This window comes from Saccostrea echinata, unplaced genomic scaffold (genome assembly GCF_033153115.1).
Source record: "Saccostrea echinata isolate AGI-Se365-2 ecotype Australia unplaced genomic scaffold, CSIRO_AGI_Sech_v1 ptg000089l, whole genome shotgun sequence".
Classification (NCBI taxonomy): Eukaryota; Metazoa; Mollusca; class Bivalvia; order Ostreida; family Ostreidae; genus Saccostrea; species Saccostrea echinata.
Window position 1 is genome coordinate 247,717 of NW_026889838.1, and position 17,940 is coordinate 265,656.

At 34.5% G+C, this 17,940-nt stretch overlaps 1 protein-coding gene across 1 annotated transcript; it reads right to left on the reverse strand.

Annotated features, from left to right (window-relative positions):
- Positions 1–1,696: 1,696 nt before the first annotated feature.
- On the reverse strand, positions 1,697–17,552 carry LOC133177180 (uncharacterized). Its single transcript, XM_061312268.1, has 2 exons — positions 16,935–17,552; positions 1,697–1,948 (listed from the first exon to the last, which is right to left on the reverse strand). The coding sequence occupies exons 1-2, from the start codon at positions 17,550–17,552 to the stop codon at positions 1,697–1,699; spliced, it is 870 nt and encodes a 289-aa protein (XP_061168252.1).
- Between the last annotated feature and the right edge of the window lie 388 nt (positions 17,553–17,940).

The following is a 17,940-nucleotide window of genomic DNA, read 5'->3' on the forward strand; positions in this document are numbered from 1 at the left end:
GTCATAGCCGGAGAGGAAGGAATAAGGGAATATATGGAGATAGCGAACAGTATTCAAGCTCAAAAGTCCATTAAACAATATAAATTTTGGAGCAGAGCAAACATGGACCTCTAAAACATCTTAGGTGGGTTTAGGTGCCATGGAGGAGTGAGCATCCCCTGCCGACCGGTCACACCCGCCGTGTGCTCCTTGTCATCATCGGGAAATAATGGAAAAATCCGTCGACAATTCAATGTGTAAATGATGTTCTAACAATTTGTATGAAAAGCGTCAGTCAGCATTTGACTTAATGATAGATTGTATTTGCTGATGAGGTCATTGTATCGATCATAGAACTTACGAAATGATGACTCTAAACGAGACTGCTGATATTCTTGTTTCATCAACTTGTTTGTCAATAACTTACCTCGTTTTATAAATTGTTCATAAGTAGAGTATGATGTTGTTTATCGAATCAACTGAGAGATATAAACCCTGTACGCAGGTGATGAAGGTATATTGCTGCATAAGTAAGGAAAGTTGACGATTTAAAAGGTAAAGTCATCACGTTTATCATAAAGCTTGGTTGTTAGATTACCATTAACGTCCTTCTATAGTAAAATATCCAAATATGAAACAGATGTGTCAGACTCTGTGGTATCTTTTCTTTCAAGCTCACCAGGATATATCGTATCGACATAAGAATGGAAATAACCATTGTTAATTGACAATACTTCGTCGATATATCTAAATGTCGAGTTAAGGGCCATAGCAAGTGTTTTCTTCTTTTCACGTATAAGATTTTGAACAAATTCTGCTTCATATGAATACAAAAATAGGTTTACTAATAACGGGGCGCAGTTGTTACCAATGGAAATTCTAATAGATTGGTGGAAGACCTGGATTTTTTTACGTTTACTGGTGTCGGCAGATGAGGTGTTAGATTTGGATTGCTTGGTAAGTTCCTTGCAATTGAATTTTGGATGTGGTCCTTTGCATAGTTGGCAGATGTGTCGGTATTGGCAAGGGAAGGATTTGCACTTGTCCTCCCTGTTGAATGCAAAGCAGACTTTTCCCCTTTGTTGAACTGTCTGGATTTGCGAAAATTATCATTTGTGTATTGACCTTTTGAGTCTGAAAGCGCTTTGATGCGCAGATCTTCCACTGGTTTTTGCCAAGGAAGATTTGTTGATTGCCTTAATCGACGGAAATTTTCATCATAAGTACGCCAAGCCCCATTGGTTGAGAGTGTGTAGATCTCTCTAACTAAACTGCAGTGTTTTAAGAGATTGGGGGCTTCTGAAGGATGTTTTTGTTGAAAGGTGTAGGAGAAAATGAGGAAGGCATCAGTCCACTGAAAAATAGTTAAGGGGGATTTTGGCTTGTTGCCATGTTTGAAGTTGATGGAACCTGCCCCAGTGGTAACCGATACGGGGTTATCAAATTGGTAAGTTATAGAGATTTTAGATCATCGTCCAATATTATTTGTTTTGTTTTTTGACTTATCCCCGCCTTAGAAGGATACCGTCTGAGATGTTGATGGTGGGTAGATTTTTTCCCTTCACTCACCTGTTTTACCACTAAAAACATTGTCAATTACAGACGACAACAGATCGGCAGCCTGTGTTGCTGAGGATGTAGCCGATAGGAATTGATCCAAAGTGGATGTAGTTAAAGTGGCTGGAGCCAAGGTGGACGGAGCTGAAGTGGTCGGAGCTCAGATATCTGATGGATCTTGGATAGGTGCAGTCTGTTGAGATGTAGCTTTTTGTTGCATAATTATCTCCGCTGCCAGTTTCATATAGTCAACATGAACACCATGGCTGTTCAGGACAGCAGGTGAGGTAGTTTCAGTTAGTTTTTCATTTACCACAGTGCTGGATGTGCTTTTTGTTGCACTCCTCTTCCGTTTGGAAGGATGTGCTGTTTTTGGCTGATATATGCCTCTTTTTTTGTTTTGGAATTGTCCCTGTGTTAAATGAGAAAGACTTTAGAACAGACAATCACACAAATAACTACATGAACTTGTAGCTAATGTGTAAAATATTTATTTTTTTTTTTTATTTTTTCTGACAGCCCTTGTAAAAAATAGTGTTTAAATATCCCATCAAACATAAACCAACTGGTTTACAAACTTAAATGATTCAAAAGGCCCATCTAATAGGAAGATAAGCATAACAACATATTTTTGATTAACAAATAAGACGTTTTCATGGGCTGCGGGTATGGACAACAGAATTGTAGATGCTATAATGAGCCAAACTAAAGAGAAGCTGTACTTAACACCAACTTTATGCATATGTTTTCTGTTATATTGACCAGACAGATAGTGATGCTACATTAAACGCCTACATTTCTATACAAAGGACTCAAAGTAATGCATTTATACAACCCCCAAAAAACAAAACTGTTGCACTGAACAGCTTCATATAGATTACATACTGGGCATCTCTATACATATACACAGAACAACTAGTGATGCTATAAAAGCACCAATGAACCAGACTGTTATACTAAATCGTTATATGGTAATGCTATACTGAACATTTATAGGGTGATGCTATAATGCTATACTGAGCATTTATAGGGTGATGCTATATTGAACATCAAGTGAGTGAAACTGTTATACAGAACAGTTATACATCAATGCTTTACTAAACATCATTGAAGGACAAATCATGATAAGCAGAACACATGGTGTAGTAACAGGTACAGTCCCTGAAACGTTCTACTTTCCCATTTTTCCGTTCGCTCACCGTTCGTTCACCGTTCGTTCAGCGTGCGTTCACCGTTCGTTCACCGTGCGTTCACCGTTCGCTCTCCGTTCACAGTTTTGCGTTCACCGTTCACCGTGCGCTCGCGTTCACCGTTCACATAGCGTTCAGCGTTCGCTCTTCGTTCCGTTCACTTTGCGTTCACCTTGCGTTCAGCGTTCACCTATCGTTCAGTTTTCATTGCCATTCGGAACTCCCAAGTGAAAGGACTTATCTTTTTGTAGGTAAGGAGTTACAGATTTTTTAATTTAATAACTAACATATCGTGTTTGAAGAATCATTATTTCATGGGGGAAAATATCTAAGATATATATTTTTATTATTCTAACTTAGCTATTAGGTTATTTATTAAATTACTCTGGAAAATAAATGTTGTTCTGTACCTATGTAGAACGATGCTGAAATATTAAATTTAACTAAGGGCAATGTGCAAATACTTCAAGAATTGCAACATTTTGTTTTGTTAAAGACGACAAATCGTTAATGGAGATATAATTATCCAGGTCAAATAATTACGCAGCAAAATTACGAAAATATTTATTTCTAACGCGTTTTTTTATTCAGTTACTACAGAAAATATGATAGAACTAGTTCTGAGAGTTATACATAGTACTGCGGATATCCCGTTAATTTATTATCTTTGGAGCGAATTAAATTGATAGTGTGTTTAAAGGAAATATTTATTTAAAATGAAATGCACTACAGAATTTTCGCTACTATAATACATGTATGTAAAGTCTATAGTTATAGAGAAAAAAAATTCTTTCTTCACCGTAACTTTATATGTTTGCCATTCGATATGATTAATACCCCCCCCCCCTTTTCCCCTAAATCGGTTACTTAGTCAGTACTGTATTTCCAGAAAATTTTAATTAACCTGTTAAAAAAAGTTAAGGTCTTTTTTAGAACAAAAATTTCAGTCTCAAAACAAACATGCATCTAAAAAAGTCACAAAACAATAGTAGTTCACAATGTACACATGTCGGCGGTGGTATTTGAAATTGGCAGAGAGTATGTTTCAAATTCAAGTGTTAATGCCCAATATATTTTATTCATTTATTATTCAAATGTTGGTATCAAATCTAGAAATGATAAAAATAAATGTTATAACTTGTTGGAAATACTCGCACTTCGTCTTCGATGTGACGAAACTTTCACACCTGCACAGTGTCGAATGATTTTGATTGACAGGACAAGCACGTGGACTTCGTGTGAACTTGAAGCAGGAAAATAAAAACGAGTAATACTGTCAAACAGATAGATATGATTTGTTGATAAAAAAAAAGAAGTTACTTTCACTGTCTAATATATTTAGAAAAAAATTTCAGAGTTATTGTTTGATGTAAGTACAAACATTTAGTGAAGCCTGAAAGGAAGGGGGGGGGGGCTGAAACGGAATCTCTCTCTCTCTCTCTCTCTCTCTCTCTCTCTCTCTCTCTCATTTGTCTGTTTAATAAAAATTATAACAGCATATTACTTAAATATCAAGTTCTGAAAATTGAATTTATAACAAATAATATGAATATGTATCTTTGTATTATCTTGTCCGAGTATAATCACGGCCATCTACAGATACATGCAGAAGTCTGCTCAATAAATCATCATGAAAAATAGAAATGACACATAATATATTATTGTATTAAATATTTAAAATACGAGCGTATAAATGCAAAACGTCCACTGACCATTGTAATTAATTTTTTTTTTTCATTACTTTACATAAAATCGCCTTGACACGGAGATATATGAATGGGTGTTACAATCGCTTTAATTCATTCTATAAGTCAGAAGTTTTCTCTGATTTGTTATCAAATAAGAATAAACATTTTTATTTTCCAACTAAAAAAATATCTTTTATACTTCAGCGTTCGGCAACAATTGCAATGTTTTAATGCGTTAAAAATCGTATTATTAAAAACTTAATGTGCATGAATCGTCTTTCTTAGGACAATTTTGGAGAATTTATTTTATTTACTTATTTATTCATTCATTTATTGGTTTACTTATTTATTTATTTTTTTTTTTGGCACCTGACATTATAATACAATAAAATAGTTTCAATGCAAGGAATAGATCAGAGGCATTCCGAATATATCGTTCATCTTGCGTTCACCGTTCGTTCACCGTTCACTTTGCGTTCGCGTTTGCGCTCCGTTCGCGTTCTGCGTTCGCTCACCGTTCACCGTTCACACATCGTTCACCAAGTTGCGTTCAGCGTTCACACATCGTTCACTCACCGTTCGCTCTGCGTTCGTTCAGCGTTCGTTCACCGTTCGTTCAGCGTTCGCTCACCGTTCAAGTGGGAAAGTAGAACGTTTCAGGGACTGTACATATATGTTAAACAAATACATATCAATAAAATTGGCCCCCATGCAACAATTAGCCTGTATTTATAAAAAAGAAATTGCAGCAAATACAAAATGTCATATGAATGTAGAATGATTAAGCGGCTCCTAATATGTATGCATACAAATAATTCATGTTTTTTGTTATTGTAACCAAAACTTAATACTTGCCTTAATGGACAGGAATGCACAAATACTGCATTCCTGATACTTCTCCAATACTTATGCATGTGCGAAGGGTGATCCCCGTGCTTAAAACGCTTCAGAGGAGGGTTGTCGATGTGGACACCGTCCATTTGTAAGTGTGACACGTTTTGCTAAAAGTCTCTGTGCCTCCAGAAAAGGATTATTTCGTGTGACTGTGTCTTTTGTGTAAGAAGGCTGTTAATTTCCACGAGAATTGTAGTACCCTGCAGCACTCACAGATGGGTCTCTTTTAAGAAGCTGACCAATAATTACTCTATTTGAGTCCAATCCCTGAATCAGATACTCAGAAAAGGAGAGAATGTTTTTAATGATCACCTCATTCGGTAAACATCCAATGTCTTTGCCGCCTATTTGTATGAAATAGATGTCGGGAGGCCCGGTTATTCATTTAACATACGCTGAAGGCCACATGTGTGCAGCGCAGCCCCCCTTTAGCACATACAGTTATTTCATAATTTTTGCATCTAAATTAAGATCTTTAAAATCTGGATTAGAGTCCATAAACTCAGAAAGTCTACGAATGTAGGAATGACAATGAAGACAGATCTGTATTTTCACAGAATCGGGATCCACTCCTGCCATTTTATTAGTATAAGGCCACGCGGTTTACCGAGCACGTGGATGTTAAACACTGTTAAGGGAATGAAAGACACGTGGTCACATGACTCAGTTTAACTACGTCATAGTCTCCGTTTATATAAGAGCAAAACGTGTAAGCCATCAGTTCTTGTATAATTTTTTGACAATTTGTTTTTTTTAATTACCATCTTATATGAAAAAAAAATTAAAAAATCAGCATTCTTGTAAACATGAAAAAATTATGAAATAGATTGACCCACTCCTCTGTTTCCCAAACTGCGCATCCGACAAGTCGGTGACGTCATACACAATCTTTAAGTACAGCAAGATCATACTCGGTAAATACAGGGCGATATTATTATGTAAAAACAGGTCATAATCAGTATATGATGAAATATTTTGAGAAACAGGGAACACAAAAATTATTTTTGCATGGTTGATGACGGGAATCTTATGTAGGTATATCTTATTTAGCTTACGTGAGACGTCATAGTTGGTTTTTCCCGTACTCGAGAAATGTAAACATTACACGTTTTTGTCATGCTTATATCTTGTTTAAGGATGTCCTGTGCAATATTGAGGTCATCAGCTTCACCATTTAAAATTTTTAAAGTTAATCAATAATTTGAAGGACTTGCATTTCAACGTAAATTTAAAAATATTGAATGATAGAATTTGTTGCAAGTTAAGTGTTTTGTTGTTTAAGTTGTCTTAAAAAGTACGTAATTTTCCCTATCCAGATGCAGTCAGATGCTTTTTCGAATTTTAAACCCTATTCATACTCTGAAATATTTTAAAAGATACATGTCCACTTACATATTTTATATCTTTTCTTAAAAAATTCCACTATGGACAGAGTAATGGGCCCGGAAACATGGAGATTTAAAACTCCACTTAGATACTGTTGGGCATAGTATTTGTCAATCAATATCTCTCAAATAAGATAAGAAACCTAATGATATAACTGCTTTAAGATATGTGGGACATACTGAATTAGAAATATTCAACATTTGAAAAAAAAAATTGAATGACAAGTATTTTTTAGCTCGAGGTCCTTCTTCACCTTAAAAGCTTACTTGCCTTGAATATCGCTATACTTTTGTGAAGTAGGCTTGTAAATAGAACTAACACGAAAACGATGTTATTTCAAGGAGTCTAGCTGGTTCATAACGATAATGTGTACTTATTTTCCATTGCACTAAACAGGCATTACAAAAATGGCGCAACAAAAACAAAGATTTTGATTGGTTTAAAAATCCGTAAGTATCCAACGATGTAAAATTTACCAGATTTCTCATAGCGGCATAAATTGAATTATCTGTGCTAATATTGTTTTCTGTTCATGCTACTGGCTAAACTTTGTACATGTGATTATAAAATTTACAGTTAATGGGTTGGATTTTTATTAATTTTACTCTTTTTACTGATTACATGAGGTAGAGTGATGTAATTTCAACCAACTGGGCAATTTCGATGGATCGCGAGCACCACATAATGTTTTCTTTTATAACATTTATTGTGTACGTACATATATTTCCGGCAGAAAAAAGTTCAATTTAGTGAATTGTATTTTTGACAATAATTTTAGTTCTATCAACGTAAGTTGCTTATTGGCATATGAAGATATCTAAGAAGAAGCTTTATCAACCGAATCTTTTTGCAAATGAAACTCTAACATGCACATTTAATTCAAGATATTTAGTTTTTACAAACTAAAATGCAATGCAAATCTGCTGAACAGAAATTGGTCCAAGTTACCGCTGTGCACATTAATGCTGCGTCGGTGAGTAAATTCCAGACACAAGTATCAGCCAAATTAGTTTATATGTAATATGATTATGTATGAAGAAAATTGTGTTCGATAAAAAGTTGGAAACCCCCCCCCCACACACCCCCTCCCTCATGAAATAGGATTTTCGAGTTTAAACACCCACCCACCCACCCACCCCCACCCCCACCCGTTTTTGTATGCTTGTCAGTGTTTTTTCAGGTAAGTTGAATTTTCTCCTCTGGCTATCCCACCCTCTCCCACTTTTAGAAATGAAAATTATATCCTTCTGATTTGACTTATGAAAAATGACGCAATAAATCTGCAGCAAATACGACTTTTACCAGAAAGAATTCATGACCGTATCAAAAAATGAAAAACAGTATCAGTAAAAACTAGTTCTACATATCAGTGAAAACTTGTCTCTCCGGTTTATATGCCTGTGTGTGCAGGCACATTTGCAGCATGCCTTGACAACTCAGTGAATCAGCGTCGTGCACTCGATGTCTTAAAATTATTGACATTTTGAAAACTACGGTATCTTTTTGTCAGTGTACTTGAACCAATCTTTACTTGTTTTACAACATGATGTGATTTTTTTTTTACAATTGACGCAAGTCATAAATTCGGTTATATTTTTTTTTGTATGTTGAAGGTTCGGTCGAAAGTACTTTGTGTGCGGCCAATGATGTATAATGACACATAAATGGAACATAACTTGAGTACAAAGAAAATTTAAAAAAAAAAGAAAGAAAAGAAAACACCACCCTATCCAAATGCATATTTTGCATTTTTTTATATAATCCACACATCTATACAGATATTACATATATAATGCAAAGCAGCAGCAAGATAAATAAAGTGAAGATCGCCATTTAATACATCATCTAAGAAGATACTGTCCACTATATGTATGCTAGTTTATTTCTTTAAAGTGATTTTTTATATATACGTATAGAAAAGGAGCTACCCTTCTTACTTTATGAAGTTACTTTTTCTTTTGACTATATACAATATGGATAAAAATGTTTCCCGATCTATTGCATATACAAGTATTGCCCCATTCCTCTTTTTTAAGAACTGTAGTATATGGACTTCGTATTTCATGTATTGAGTTAAATGTAATGAAAACATTTTATTCAATGAACTGAGCTTAGACTCCCTCTCCATCCCCAACACAAACGTTTGCGCTCCCATTATAAAAATATTACATTTTTCGAAGTAGTGCCACCCATTTTCTGATTTATAATGGTTGATTTCTGAAACGTTGGTAAACAATGCTAATTCATTACATTTATTGTCTATTGTTCTCTCTCTCTCTCTCTCTCTCTCTCTCTCTCTCTCTCTCTCTCTCTCTCACGTACACACACAAATACATATATGTACACTTTTGATACAAGACACTATATAAGCACATCGAATCAGAATTCATTTTTTCAATAGTCAGCTTCCCTTACTTACTCATATGTAGCAATATACCCGTTTCACCTGCATATGATGTTTATGTCTCTCAGTTGATCTGATACGCAAGAGCATGCTATACATATGAACAATTTCTAAAACGAGACAATCTATTGAAAAACAAGTTGATGAAATAAGGATAAAAAAATTCTCGTTTGCAGTCATCATTTCGCAAGTTTTTTTTTTCTTTTGGTCGATACAATTACCTAATCAGCATATACAACCTATCATTGAGTCAAATGCTGACTGATGTTTTTCATACTTATTGTTAGTCCATTATTTACACACTGAATTATCTAAGTTTATTTTCGTTTTTCCGATTATGACAAGGAGAAACACGGCAGGGATGCTTACTCCTCCATGGCACCTGATCCCACGTCTGATTTTTAGTGGTCGGTGTTAGCTCTGCTTCTGATTTGTATTGTTTGAATGGACTTTTGAGAATGAATATCTTTTATTTTACTCGATTACTCGATAAAATGTAATAATTCAATAAAAATTCTGAATTCAGGTTAATAAAGTGAAAGTATTTCTTCATATATTGTTTTCCATGTTTAAAGCTTCATCTGACATTGTGGGTCAAATCATTTCTTAAAACAACAATGATTACATGCTTAACATGTTTATATGTAATTATGGAGGTAGATGTTTTTGTCTTTTGATATATTTTTCTTATGTCTATTAAATTTATGAGTACTCTAATATAGTTGGAAAAGAGCTCCATATCAATCGATGAAGCTATCCGAGTGAAATTGCCCTAGTTTTAAGCCAAAGGCCATTTTAAGGCCGAATGCAAACTGTTTGGTTCGAGGGGTCGACAAAACCCGCACAAACTACATGTACTCTCGAACCCAGCCAGAATAGGAGAAGATCGCACATTTTGACTGAGGTTTGCAACGACGAAAATGTTTTCTCGTTACATTGCATGTATTACAAACCCACTATTCTGAGGATGCTTTCATTTTCCTATGACGAATCACTGCTTTGCTGTTATTGAGAAAAAGATGTTCAAAGATGTGGCCCCTACTTTTGGAACATGAATCTACGGAAAAGGATATTCCATATTAATATTACTTATTAAACATGGCTTCGCTGTTCATGAAAAGAAGATTTAAAAAAAATAATTCTGTGTATATGAAAAAATGGCCCCCATTATAGGTCCACCCTACCCCGGGGATCATGATTTGAATAAACTTCATTCAACAACATATGAAGACATTTCCCTATCAATATGACTAAGCATGGCTTTGTTGTTCTCGAAAAGAACATTTTAAGAGATTTTTTTCATATACATTCTTTTGTAAAATTCTTTTCCCCCCATTGTAACCACGTTCTACCCCTGCGTTCATGAATTCAACAGATTTGAATTTGCCCTATGTAATGAAGGTTTCAAACAAAATTCAGTTTTTCTGTCCAAATGGTTTTTTGAGAAGATTTTAAAAAGATGCCTCAAATTTTCACTTATTCTTAATTATCTACCCTTGAAAGAGGACATGGCTTTTTATTTGAAGAAGCTTGAATTCTCCTCGCCAAAAACGCATTGTGGTAAGTTAGGTTGAAATTTGCTGAGTTGTTCTGGAGAAGAAAATATGAAATGTTTACAGACGATCTTATAGACGGACACCGTAAATCTCGTATATATATTTACTCTTGTTTCTTTATTATTCGATGAAAACCATTTCTCGTGGATTTCGTTGTTGAGTGGATCTACAGTGTAAGAAATCGAATTTTCATCGAAGTATGGTTTCTCTTTATGATTTTATAATAAAGCAACTATCAACAATCCCGACTAATGTAAATACATTCTGATACCCCCATCCCCACCCCCCAAAATCTAATTTTATTATCTACTTTATTAATTTAAATTGTTATATTCAGTAATGATTAGTCCCTATGTTCTCTACATTGAGAAACAGTCAACATAATTGATATAAGCTCCACCGAAAAATATTGAGGGTCATTTCATTTTCACTATTGACCAGCAAAGAGAGTTTTCCCACAATTTTATTGATTTCGATCTGATTGGAAGATTGATTTATTGTGACGTAATGATACCGTCGCGACTTCCAAAAACAATACGTCACAATAGAAAAGCCAAGTGACACAATCAATACAAAATTCGCTAGCACTAGTCTACAATCAAGATGCAGATGATTAATTTTTTTAAAAAATACTATTTTATAGTTTTGTTTTTCATAAAACAAAACAATTATTGACTCCGCTCGGCGTAGGGCAACATCCTTCGGAGGCTAACATAATCAATGTTCCCCTCAAACCCAGTCAATATTTTTTATATAATTACAATAAAATTTTTAAAAAGAATAATAAATGAATAGATAAATACACACAAACATGAATAAATAAAGAAATGACGATTTGATATTTTGTGAAATAAAATATATTTTGCCGAGAATATTCTGCTCAGATATACCATATAAATACTGCACGTAGTTGAGGGTAACATTGAAAATTTTCACCCCAAAAAACCCATTGTCAACCGAGGCGCAGCCGAGGTTGACAATGGTTTTCGAGGGGTGGAAATTTTCAATGTTACTCTCAACTGCATGTTGCATTTATCATATTATACTGAATGTTTTATACAAATAAATATAACAGTCGCCCGTGTGGCGCAGTGGTGAGAGCGTCTGCTTTAGAGTCGCGGAGTAAGGAGTTGATCCTTACATGTATGTCGCGGGTTCGAATCCCACCATGGGACGTGGAGACCTGTCCTTCGGATGAGAACGTATAAACCGAGGTCCCGTGTCGCAGTAGGTGCTGGCACGAAAAAGATCCCTCACTGCTCAATGGCCATGAGTGCCGAGTATAGGTCAAAATTTGTAGCCCTCCATCGACAAGTGGTGGCGTCTCCATATGAATGAAAAAATTCTCAAGAGGGACGTTAAACAACAAACAAACAAATAAATGTAACACTGAACAGTGCGCGCATAAATTCGGCGAAGTCAATATTTTTGGGAATATCACCCGTCGTCAAGCAGTGTTGACTGTTGCTACGCTGGAGGGCGTGGTTTCATCATTCAGAGGGTGAAAGTGTTTTTTAACAAATGTTTCTCGGCTGATCGTCGGTTGACAATGGGTTTCTTGGGGTGAAAATGTTCAATGTTACTCTCAACTACATGTTGTATTTATTATATTGTACTGAATGTTGTATACAAATAAATATAACAGTTGCCTGGGTGGCGCAGTGGTAAGGGCGTCTGTTTTAGAGTCGAGGAGTAAGGAGTTGATCCTTATGTCGCGGGTTCGAATCCCACTATGGGACGTGGAGACCTGTCCTTCGGATGAGAACGTATAAACCGAGGTCCCGTGTCGCAGTAGGTGCTGGCACGAAAAAGATCCCTCACTGCTTAATGGCCATGAGTGCCGAGTATAGGTCAAAATTTGTAGCCCTCCATCGACAAGTGGTGGCGTCTCCATATGAATGAAAAATTCTCGAGAGGGACTTAAACAACAAACAAACAAATAAATATTACACCGAACCGTGCGCGCATAAATTCGGCGAAGTCATTATTATTTTTGTTTGGGGGGGGGGGGGGGGATATCACCCGTCGTCAAGCAATATTGACTGTTGCTACGCTGGAGGGCGTGGTTTCATCATTCAGAGGGTTATAGTGTTTTTTAACAAATGTTTCTCGAACGAATCAGATTCAACAAGTTTATATGAAAGTATTATATTAGTAAATATATTACATATAGATCTGTTGTCGGTGTATATAGCAAACCTACCATCTTAAAAGCTTTTCATAGGATGTAACTATGTTAATATTCTTGATTAAACTCAAACCAGCTAACGGTCTAACATCAATTATCGCCTGTTGTGTGCAAAAACAAATTATTTCGTTTACTCAATCGTAAATTCAAACTTTGCATTTAAAGGAAATTATTTTAAATTACTCTTTTCCACAACAGCCCTAAATTGATAAAATTATTGCCACAATTTAATGAATCTAATTTTATTTGAACATTTTTGACGGAGTACATGTAACCATGAAATAAGATATGCCATTTTGAAGCCTTGACAACAAGTAGTCATAAGTATTTAAATTAGCTTTAATATATCCAGTGAGCGTGGCTATGTTCGGAGATCTACCTGTTAGGGGGTCTGGATGTCGCCGTCAAGTCCAGTAAGTGTGTATACCATTTATGAAAATGGATCTTTATTAAACATGTGTATAAAAAAACCAGAAATTCTATTCACCTGTCGCCATCATATCTAAAACTCAGCTAAAAAAATAATTCTAAATTTTCTGCTCCTCTAAATACCTGCACACCTTTTTCCTACAATAAATAAATTACAGTGACAATATATACACTTTGTTACCGTTCACGGTAGCTCAGTCGGTAGAGCGCTCGCTCCGTGATCGGGAGGTCGTGAGTTCGAATTTCGGCCGCGACAAACCTAAGTCGATAAAAAATAGGTAGCAACTGTTCCTTCGCCATGCGCTCGGCACTTTGAAGTGAAAGTTGCGGGTCCTTCGGATGAGACCTTAAAAACCGAGGTCCCTTGTCACGACAGGCGTTGGCACGATAAAGATCCCTCACTGCTCAATGGCCCTAAGTGCCGAGTAAGGTCAAAATTTGAAGCCCTTCACCGGTATATGGTGACGTCTCTATATGAGTGAAAGATTCTCGAATGGGACGTAAAACAATATACAATCAATCAATCATATACACTTTGTTATTAGCTATTTATGACGAGATGAAAATTTTGTTTAGTATTCATTCATGCACTTTGAAAAAAAAATTGAGGTGTTTGAAGACGGAAAGAAAATCATCTTGCAACTAGACCATTCTTTATGTTTTTCTGGAGGGCATTCATTTTTTAAAGATAAATCATGGCAATTAGGAAAGACATTTTTGAAGATTTTTCTTTTATATTTCCAACTATTTTTTTTTAAATTTCTTATATAAGTATGCAACCGTATCCCAGGGGAGGGGTATGATTTGAAAAAAAAAGATAAATCTTTACTATCTGAGGATGATTGCATTTAAAACTTTCACGTCTTCACTGCTATTTTTGGGGAAAAAAATATGCATTGCAATTTTTCTTATGTAAAATTCGCTCCCTTACTTTTACCTTCCTAATCTCCTAGCAACAAGATTTGACGAAAATTGGATCTAATTAAAAATCTTTTACGTAAATTTAAATAAAAGGACCTTTGTTTTTTAGATTTTTTTTTAAAATAAACTTTTCCTGTATCTGCCTTCTCTTCATTATATTCCCTTACAAGGGTCAATGACTGAAGAAAACTTGATGGTTTGATTTTATTGGCAAACTGGTTCAGGAGAAAAAGATGAAAATTCGACAACGTCGAAAACGACCCCAAAGATAACAACAGCAACAGACAACAGATTAATGTCGATCAGAAAAGCAACATCTAACTCAAACCGTTGCGTCGGTTATCAAATTAGAAAATCAAATAATTTAATCAGAAACTTTTCCAAATAAAAAAAAACAAAAACAAAAAACGGCAATGCCAAAAAAAATTTGACCTCAGATCAAATTTATTAGATAACATTCCTATACAAAAAATAAAACTGTTATCTTCAGGAATAATTTAAATGAAATTTAAGATTTTAACTTTCGTTAAAAATTTATGACTGTAATAAATGTGACCAGTGAGGTATTTAATATTTACTTTATGCGATGCACTGTGTCTATTCTCCAACAAAGCTCAGTATATTAGAGAACAAAGCGAGATTTGTATAACGCAAGCAATAAATAAATTACGTATCGATTCTTGTCGTACATTTGCATTTTTTATTTATTTATTTATTTTTGGGTTTGATGTAAACCCATATAGTCCATTTGCGCCATTTTCTTTGGCTGACAACAAAGCCGTATCTTAGTTAACAAATAATCAGAAAAGTCATATAGTCTTTTTTTAAATATCACGGTTTTCTTTTCAATCAAATTTCATGGCTATCACAAAAAAAAAAAAAGAATTTAAAAACTAAATATAAGAAATCAAAGACACTAAAGGATCCGACTTCTAAGGATTGTATCCATATTATATGAAGCAAAGGAATCAGTTTTCATTCTTGCTCAACCATTCAAATATAAAATACAATACTTGTGCTAGTAAATCAATGCATTGATTGATTTGAATAATTATATATCTTATATGATTTATTAAATCTTAACAATGAAATATTTGGAAATAACGAACAGTATTCGAGCTCAAAAGTCCATTAAACGTTACAAAAAAAGAGCAGAGCAAACACGGACCTCTAAGACATCAGAGGTGGGATCAGGTGCCATCTAGGAGTGAGCATCCCCTGCCGACCGGTCACACCCGCCGTGTGCTCCTTGTCATCATCGGGAAATAACGGAAAAATCCGTCGACAATTCAGTGTGTAAATAATGGTCAAACAATTAGTATGAAAAAAAGTCAGTCAGCATTTGACTTAATGATAGATTGTATTTGCTAACAAGGTCAATTTATCGACCATAGAACTTACGAAATGATGACTTTAAAAAAGATCCCTGATATTCTTGTTTCATCAACTTATTTGTCAATAACTTACCTTGTTTTAGAAATTGATCATACGGAGAGCATGATGTTGCGTATCGAATCAACTGAGAGATATAAACCCCTTATGCAGGTGATTAGGGTATATCGCTGCATAAGTAAGGGAAGTTGACGATTGAAAAGTTAAAGTCATTTGTTTATCATAAAGCTTTGTTGTTAGATTACCATTAAAGTCTTTTTCTAATAAAATATCCAAATATGAAACAGATGTGTCAGACTCTGTGGTATCTTTTATCTCAAGCTCACCGGGATATATCGTGTCGACATAAGAATGGAAATAACCATTTAAATATTGTTAGTTAAATTATACATCAATTAACTGTATGAACATCGCAAATGATTATGGATTAAGTTTTAAGACAGAAACTTTTGGCAAGCAGGGTTTTTTTTTTCTTTCAGGAAATGCCTTATTCTGTTAACGACTCTGTTGGGTATGCAATTTTTAATAGATTACTTGTGTAGCATTTTCAAATGATCATGAGTTTTTAAATTCATTGAAGGCAATGTGCATTTTAATTATTAAAGATTCGTAAAAAATGATTCTGATTTGCCAATATTTCTCTCACCACTTGATGAATCCTCTTCTGAAACAATGCCCTCATATTTCGCATCACCTTAAAAACAAATCATATATATAAGATTTTTTTTCCCTGTTATTTTTGTAGTTTTTAGTATCTCCTTTTACAATTGGATAAATTTTAGATGATTTTATTTTGTGTCTGATAACAATGTATGATATTATTGGAAATACTTTTTTTTTTTAGAATTTCGAACATTAATCAGATCACAAAATTGCCAAAAAAAAACACGAAAAACTGTTGTACAGGCTCTTTTATTCATTGAAGCGGGGAAGAAATGGTTTAATTAGCAATTATAAGCCTTTGGCAAGAGATGAGCAAAATGTTTTTGTTAACTGTTATAATACTTAGTGCTTTGATATAAGAATATACACGCAAGTGGCGACAAAAATTTATCGCTACTATTTTTAGAATCATTGAAACGTAAACAAGTAAGTAACAACAGTGGAACCAATTGTGCTCCTCTGATGAGTTTATTAAAACTTACTTTCGTAGGTACTTGAATCTTGACCTTTATTGAAAAAAAAGTATTTGATTTTAGTTGTCATTTTAAACTATTAATACTTATTTGAAAAACTTTAAGCATATAAAGAAAATGCTTTTAAAATATTTAGTAACAATATCTCACTTTTTGTTTTTCTCATTTCCACGTAAGAGAAAGGACGACGCGTTGACTTTGTTACTTTTCCTACGTAAAGACGATCGGGATCTAAAGGTTGGAAGGAGAAATAGAAATCCTTTACACGATTTTGTTGCAGATCTTGCTTGTATTTTTCAACTTCTTTTCTTTTTTCTTGTAACTTTTCATAGGCTGCGAAAGGATTAATTTCGTCACTAGAAAACTGAGTTTTTCGTGCAACCATCTTCATGTATTTGGCGCATTGAATGAGTTCTGAAACTATTTTTTCTCTCTTTGTCAAAATTGGCATTTGTAGAATGAAAAGTTCATGAAGAGCTGCTTTCTGTTTTTTTGTTCGCTCCTGAATCTTTTGAAGGAAAATTTCAATTTGATTTTCTGTACCTTTTTTACTACCTTCTAACATTTGCATTGATCGAAATAAATCATCTTGTTGAGACATATATCGGTTTTCGTTTGCGACTGCATCTTTCTCAATATCAACTATATCTTTCATTATCTCTTTTCTTACAGTGTGGTTTCTATGATGAACACTACATTTATCACATAAGACAATTTTGCAATCATCACAGAACGAAAAGAGATCATCCTCAGGGTGCATAGAACACTTCGGATTAAGGCCAAATTCGTCGTGAGCTTTCTCAACATAAGATTCAGTTCTTGTTTCATTCATTATGTTAATGATTTTTTAAGCTTGGGTGGAATATTATATTTACACCATTTGCAACATACGATAGGTTTTCACACCGTGGACAGACGAAATCATATTCTTCATTCTGAATTCCACTTTATATATATGCAAGAATTACAAAATAGGTGACCGCTGACAAACTCTACTGGATTGGATCAGGTATTTTGGCATATTGAACATACGATAGCATCTGACATTTTCTCAACGTTGCAGAAGTGTTCATTCTTTTAATTTTCTATTCGTTGATTACATTATTTTCCGCAGTCATAAAAAACCTGAAAGAAATATTAAGTTTTCAAAAAATGTAATTATAAATAAACAACAGAAAGGTCTTTCAGCCATGAAAGGGCTTTACATTCATAAAAAAAAA

Bases quoted from the DNA above. Each gene is read 5' to 3' on its own strand.
- LOC133177180 (XM_061312268.1), bottom strand. From the start codon at position 17,552: ATGAATGAAACAAGAACTGAATCTTATGTTGAGAAAGCTCACGACGAA. The intron at 1,949-16,934 runs GTAGGAAAAGTA...CATTTAACACAG, and splicing joins TAGATCCCGATCGTCTTTAC to GGACAATTCCAAAACAAAAA.